The sequence below is a fragment of the Trachemys scripta genome, chromosome 1 (assembly GCF_013100865.1).
Source record: "Trachemys scripta elegans isolate TJP31775 chromosome 1, CAS_Tse_1.0, whole genome shotgun sequence".
In the NCBI taxonomy this organism is placed as follows: Eukaryota; Metazoa; Chordata; order Testudines; family Emydidae; genus Trachemys; species Trachemys scripta.
Genome location: NC_048298.1, coordinates 125,678,611 through 125,685,456, shown reverse-complemented (window position 1 = coordinate 125,685,456; position 6,846 = coordinate 125,678,611). Strand labels below are relative to the sequence as shown.

Genomic DNA, 6,846 nt, shown 5'->3' with positions numbered 1-6,846 from the left:
GAATATGTTATGACCAGATGTTATTTGGATTAAGATTTCAAAGGTATAGTTTTTAAACAAAATGGTGTGACTCAAGAAGTTAACTTCCTCCATTGAACCAAGAGGCTGAGGGCCTTTGCTCCCAGTTAATCTGAGATAGTGCCTATTACTGGTAGAAGTAACAGTAAATTATGACACATGGCCTGAGGAATGTATATATTTATAATGCTGTATCTTTATTCCTTACTTTCCCCTATACTTTAGGCACACAGAGGGAAACCTGCTGTACTACTTGAAGTAATCTACTTCCTCTTGGGCCAGGTAAAGAATGAAATTGAAACACACAGCAGAGAACTCATTTCATATATATGGCAGTTTTCTTTATTGATTGCTTGATGTGAAACAATATCAATTGGCAATTTTTTCTCACGCATTACAAAAAAAATATTAAACTTGGCTCAGTCTGCAATCCTTTCAGCACAGCCATATTAATTAACAGAAAAAGAAAGAAAAAAAAAACAGAAACAAACGAACAAAAAAAAACCCTAAAAGTCTACCAAATAGAGCATTTACAAATGCACAAAACATGCCACTTTGGCTTTATGGGGAAAAAATATCTTCTAGATTAAAAAAATCTTTTAACATAAATAAGTTAGTATAATTTCTCAGTGTCTTTACAGAGTTATGTACACAGGTACACTTCAAACTTTTATGTTTTTATTTTTACATACAGATACACAGGCAGTGTAGAAAAACTGTTTAAAGATGTAGTGTCCCTTTTCACTCACTCATGAACATTAGTAATCAACAATATTCTGTTTTGAAATATGAACTCTCCAGATTCATTTGAAAATATCCAGCTAATGTTATGGATAATAGTTAGAATCAATGGAACTACTCTAAAATTCTTTAGGTTTATCCTAAGAAATTTAAGAAGTTGCAGGACATAAAAATCCTTTTGCTGCTACATAACGGAAACAGAGCTCCCACCTCATAAGCTTAATGTAATAAGTAGAAATTCACAAGCAGTCTGTAACAGTCTGCTGTAGCCAGTGTTAGCATTATGGTGTATTTAAAAAAAAAAAAAAAGACATTGTAGACCCCACTTAAAGAGACAATACATCTTTAAAAAGTTTTTTTTTAAAGAAAACCTCTACACTGCTTCTCTTCATAAATTTCCCTGCTTGCTAGATTGTGAAAGCAAGTTTCAATTGGTCACCCTTTTCCATTCCCTCCCTCTCCCCCCCAAAAAAAGTTTATGTGCTACATAAGGTAAAAACTATATACACAGGTAGTACAATGAAGCAAATAAGGAAAAACCTAATTGCACAATGCTACATCCAATGCTTTTAGAGGCAGGTCTTTTAAGAGTGCCTAAAATTTTAGTGTTATTGTTTATTTTTTTGTTTTTTTCAGTGCTTGTACAGGATCTCCATCCCATGGAGAATCAACGATATGTATTTTAACTTTTATATATATAAAAAACTTTACATCTTCCTCCCTTCATCAACCACCGAGGCATCCGATGAACAAGGAAATGCATATTCTTAACTCTGTGATGAAAATAAAAAGGGAAGGTATTAGAAGTGCCAAAAGAAATGCAATTGCTTTGCTCTACTAGAGATCATGAGACACAAGTCACTATTTAAAAACTAAATCGATCACTTGCATTCTTTGCCCTAATTGTTGGGGATGGAGCGATTTTAAATTGGGTGTCGTGCCAACAAAACTTTTGACCAGTAATCAGTAGTATATGGGCAGAAGAGGGACATATTCCTTTAAAAACAAGGGAAACTCACCTCCACCCTTATGGAGGGCTGCTGATCCACACATAGGTTTTTTAAATCCAGCAGGCTTACACAGAGTTGAGACCAAGTGAACATGTTTCCAGAGCTCCCCATATTTCACTTTTTTAAAGTAGTATAAATGCTGTGTTATTAAGCTGTTTTGCAACAAGTCTCTTGGCTGACCCAGAGTCACATATTTAAGATTAATGCAAGATTCGTTTGCAACTGATCTTCTATCTTTCTAAACTCAAAACGTATTTTGGGTTGCAATAATAAAAATAAACAGCCCAGGGAACCCTCCTCTACTCCACTCCTTTTATTTTTTGTCTGCCGACACCATTAGTTTCCCCTTCAAACACCCAAATAAACAGACAGTAGTAGTACAATTTGCATACACATGCATGCTGACGTGTTCATGGATTGTTTACCCCAGCAGAGCTAATTTGTTTTAACTTCTGCTTTACAGCTTAATCTATTCTGCACAATCGCAAATCATGTTTGGAAACCCTTTCCTTTAATCCCTACTACTTTGAAACCATCGGTAAATGTACGACCCCCCCCAGCCCTTACATTTAAAAAACCCCCTCTCACTAACGCAGGGTGCTGATTGTACATTCCGATGTGTGTGATCGTACAAAAATAAATATAACAAAAAGAATAGTTCTGATATAAATAAAATGCTCAGCTTCTTGATTTACAGTCCTTATTTACTTATATGTCTCACGATGAAAGTTTGCTGGTATGTGCAAAGACCATGGGAAAAGCCATTAATACTCATCTGAAAGTTTAAAACAGTTTAGAAAGAACGTATTTGAAACTCATGCGTTCTACCAGCCATGGTACCGATACAATTGGTAAGAGGATCCTCCCTACTTAAGTGACCCAAATCTTAAACCAGAAGGAAGGTATTGTTTATTAATGGCACAGTAAAAACTCGCTCATTTACACTCCCTCTCCCCTATCCCCAAAAATTTAGCATAGTCTTCCTAAAGCATATTAACAAGATGTATTTAATCTGTAGACTTCTATTTTAAAGCCCTTTTGAAATTCTGTTTTTCAGGCGTATTAAAAAAAGACCAAGTCTACAAAGTTTATCAGAGAAACTAATATCATAGATACTGGAATGGCCTCAGAGTGGACCTTTCCATAGTCCTTCAATGCTTTACTCAGTTACACTGGTTTAAAACAAACAAACAAACTCCACCATTGTAATGGGAACCCACCTAAACAGTTTACGTTTGACGTCTTCTTGGGCTGGATTTCTTGGGTGTTTGCTCCACTGAGCTGGCACTGGGGGATTCTTCTGAAACCTCTTCTTCTGTTGTGTTGGCTCTTTTAGGTTGAGGAGAAGAATCTAGGAGGGCAACATTGAAAGAAACAAAAAGAAGAGTGAAAACTTGATATTAAATACGTTTGCTGCCAGATGTTTGCGCTGCATGGGGGAACGAGGGACTGGAGGACCCTGAATATTTATGACCCTCAGGGTCAACTATCGAAAGAGATGAAAGAGATGGGGAGGAGGGTTGTTTTTTTGCTTAAATAAAGATACAAGTTTCTTGTTTTGTCCAAAATATCCTTCTACGCGTTGCTTCATATGTGTTATGAAACTTGTACTATTTAAAAAAGTCAAAAGGATGCAGAGTTCACATAGCGATTACTACAGTCGCGGGGAGAGGAAGGAGGTGTTAGTTTGTAAGGGCATTTGATTGCAAATGATCCATGGGCTCTAGAAGCCAATTTAACTCAAGCTTCCCGAGAGTACAGACAGTCCTGGGTTTTTAAGCTAAGAGGAAGGGTAAATCTTAAAACGCTGTCTCCCAGTAAACCAGTAGAACAGTTTATTGTATGCAAGATATGAGCGTGATGTATATGCGAAGGAGGTATACAGCACTAACTAACACTGACAAGGATACAGTACAGAAAGCAAAAAGCTTTTGTTTTCTAAGAGTACGTTACCATCCGTCGCTGGTCGTTTTCTTTGCCCACTGCACTGGTCTGCTAAGTCCGTTTGATTTTCAGATACATCAGTTTTTTGATCTACAAAGTGAGTGTCCTCTGAGATTCCCTGAGAACCGACTACAATCACCGTTGGGCAGTTTCCATTTACATCCAAACTCTCATGGATGGCAGATTTGCAAGCGACTTTGGGGGGCCTCGGGAGTCTGAAGTAGAAGTCGGGCGAGCTCCCTTTCTCCACGGCTTGCCACTCGAACTTGCCAGCCAGGGGCTTGTGATTCTGGAAATCAAAATTCCACTTCCTTTGACATGCCTCTTCCATGTCCTTGCAGTGCTTCTTTAAGTCCCTGTTTAACTCTTCGTGATTCACGGGCCCAAAGAGGTTCCTGCAAGCTGAAGGCTTGGGATACTCCGACTGCCGGGCTTCCATCCGCTCCAGGGTCGGGCTCCCATTCGAAATACGTACGTTTGACATTTCCCCCCACCCTCTTTCTTCTGGCGGCGGTGGTTGTTTTTCTCTTTCGCTACGTGAAAATATTTTCTTCCTTGCCTCTTCTTTTTTTTTTTAAACTCGATCTCGGCTCCACGAGAAGAGACAACAACAAACACTTGCATAAGACACAGGCTGGGGGGAGAGAACCCCTGATATTCACCAGAAAGCCTGGGGCAGATCAAGTGGAGAGCGGAGGATGGGGAAAAGCCAAGCCCCCTTTTGCAAGCCCAGTTCCAGGCTGATGCGAAGCCCGCGGCTCCCCCGATCCAAACTGCGCTCGCAAACCTCGCCGATGTCAAAGCTGCCGTGTAGTAAAAAAAAAAAAAAAAGACGACGGAAAAAACAAGAAAAGACGAGCCCTTTTCTCGGTTGCCCAATATGGCGATTGAAGGGAGGCTGACGAAGAAGAAAATGATTGACATTACAAGTCTATTTAAACAGCGGAGGCGATCCATTGGTTAATGCGCAGGGCGCCGCCCCATCTGTGCGCCTCACCTCTTCCAAACAGCCAGATCTAAAGGTGGCCCGGCCTCATTTGCCACCTCTCGGTCTCAATACGCTTTAATCGTAATCATTTAAAAAAAAAGGGGGGGGGGGGGAGATGGAGAAAAACCGTTTTGCCATTTTTCTGTTGTTAGAAGCGGCCCTGCAAAGCTCCCATCTGCCCCGCAGCGAGCTGGGCTGGCGGAGGCTAAGCGCGGAGCGGCTTTGCAGCGGGGCCGGGAGCGAGCCATGGTGGGGAGGCTAGTTACATTTTGACTTCGTTCTTGCAACAAGCGCTTCGCATCCACCCGCGCCAAGTGTTTCGCCCTGGAGACGGGAAGGTCAGGAGTTCACGGCAAGGCGCTGGGGCTGGAAGGGGATCTTGGATTTGAACACACGCGGGGCCGGGAGAGAGAAGCGGGACCCCTCGATACAACAGCACCCCTTGCCCGCCAGATAAGGAGGGAGGTAGGGAGGTGTAAGCAGGGAGGGAGCCAGCAGGGACACCTCCTAACAAGAGAGACAGAAGTAAGCGAAGCGGCGGCTCCCGCATTCTTCGTGGAGGTTAGGGTCGCCGTCAGTTAAGTTAGCCTAGTTTCTGTAATGTGCTTGGGGTAATGGGTTAGATGCTCCAGGAATCACACCCACCTCCTCAGTCAGCTACAGCAGGTTCGGAGCAGATAAGGGCTAGTACTGCGTACCTTTAACACTTTCTGTTCCCTGCCCGTCCCGGATCATAGCCCGTGCCGTCTCCTTCATGTGAAAGGGAGGTCCCATTGACAGGGGTAGAGGGTTCTGCTAGGGCTTCAGTCCAAATCTGATCCTCCGAGATTAAGAGCGCCCCGGGGGACGCTACCACCAGCCCTTGCTGAAGGATTTACTCCTTTACCGTTGTAATGGGAACAGAAAGATCCTAGTCTTTGGGGCTGACGGTCACTCTGTGTTCCCCTCTATCCTGCACAACACGATATATTTTCACTTTAATTCGATTTGTATTTCTATGTGCCTATGCACCGCCAGATTTGTTGCTTTGGACAAACTAATTTAAGCGGAGAGCCCATACAACAGAGTTTAACTGGGGGAGGGAGAGGATTCAACTGACCTTGAAGCAACTGGGTTTGTTTCTCTCTCTCTCACACACACACAGCTCTCTCTCTCTCTCTCTCTCTCACACACACACACACACACACACACACACACAGTTTTTAATGGGCTGCTTAAGCTTTCAGTACGAACATTCCTTAAGGCAATGATGTAATAAAAACAGTCATTTCCCAACACCAGGAGTAAGGCTGGGGGAAGGAAGAGGAAAAATAAATATGGAAAATCCAGTTTTCCCCTTTTGCCCCATTCAATCACAATGATCATTCCCATTTCATGTGACTTACCCAAGACCTTAGAAGGCATTAGTTTCAGAGCAGGGAGTTTTTAATTTTAGGCTTGGTCTGCACTACACAGTTAGGTCGACATAAGCTGCCTTGCATTGACCTAACTGTGGAGGTGTCTTCTCTTAAATTTGGCTCCCACCAACATAAGTACCTCTCTACACTGATTTAGGCCATGTACCAATAGAGCTGTGCTGCTGTAAGATTGCTTGTGTAGCCATGTTATGGTGACAGGAAAGAGTTCTCCTGTTGCCTTAATAAAACCAGCTCAACGAGCAGCAGTAGCTATGTTGGCGGGAAAGCATCTCCCACCGACATAGTACTGTGCACACAAGCGCTTATTCTGGCAACACTTATGTCACTCGGGGTTGTTTTTTTCACCCCTTGAGCAAGAAAAGTTTTGTCAACATAAGTGCTAGTGTAGACATGGCCTAAATAACACCACCTCTCCAAGCGGATAGAGTCAGTTGATGTAATTAGGTCAACACAGCACCTACATCGACTGTTACTGGCCTTCAGGAGCTGTCCCACAACGCCAACACTGACACTACAATTGATAAAAGTACTCCTGGTGAGGACATGCACTGCCAACACAAGGAGCCAAGTGTGCATGCACACACACAGGTGATTTAATACTACAGTGGCTGTATGCTGACATCAGTTAAATGGACATAATTTTGTAGTGTAGACATGGCCTTAGTTTTCTATCCTGTGCTTGGATCATTATGTCCGATGGGTCTTAATATTGCCAGCCCCAATCATT

At 42.4% G+C, this 6,846-nt stretch overlaps 1 protein-coding gene and 1 long non-coding RNA gene across 5 annotated transcripts in view; one reads left to right on the top strand and one right to left on the bottom strand.

Moving 5' to 3' along the window:
• Nucleotides 1-337: 337 nt before the first annotated feature.
• On the bottom strand, nucleotides 338-4,507 carry CDKN1B (cyclin dependent kinase inhibitor 1B). Its single transcript, XM_034784486.1, has 3 exons — nucleotides 3,723-4,507; nucleotides 2,990-3,120; nucleotides 338-1,532 (listed from the first exon to the last, which is right to left on the bottom strand). The coding sequence occupies exons 1-2, from the start codon at nucleotides 4,195-4,197 to the stop codon at nucleotides 2,999-3,001; spliced, it is 597 nt and encodes a 198-aa protein (XP_034640377.1). The 5' UTR covers nucleotides 4,198-4,507; the 3' UTR covers nucleotides 338-1,532; nucleotides 2,990-2,998.
• A 1-nt stretch (nucleotide 4,508) lies between these two features.
• The window catches only part of LOC117884253, an 86,106-nt gene continuing 83,768 nt past the window's right edge, over nucleotides 4,509-6,846 (top strand). For 2 of the 4 annotated variants that reach the window (XR_004647537.1, XR_004647534.1), the window contains exon 1: nucleotides 4,699-5,039. This is a non-coding gene — a long non-coding RNA (uncharacterized LOC117884253). Of the gene's footprint in view, nucleotides 5,040-6,846 lie in introns of all 4 variants that reach the window. The other 2 variants (XR_004647535.1, XR_004647532.1) reach the window with 2 other exon arrangements.

Excerpts from the sequence above, each read along its gene's own strand:
- CDKN1B (XM_034784486.1), bottom strand. The coding sequence starts at position 4,197 with ATGTCAAACGTACGTATTTCGAATGGGAGCCCGACCCTGGAGCGGATG. Across the intron at positions 3,121-3,722 it reads AAAACGACCAGCGACGGATG|ATTCTTCTCCTCAACCTAAA; the intron begins GTAACGTACTCT and ends TTGCCCTCCTAG.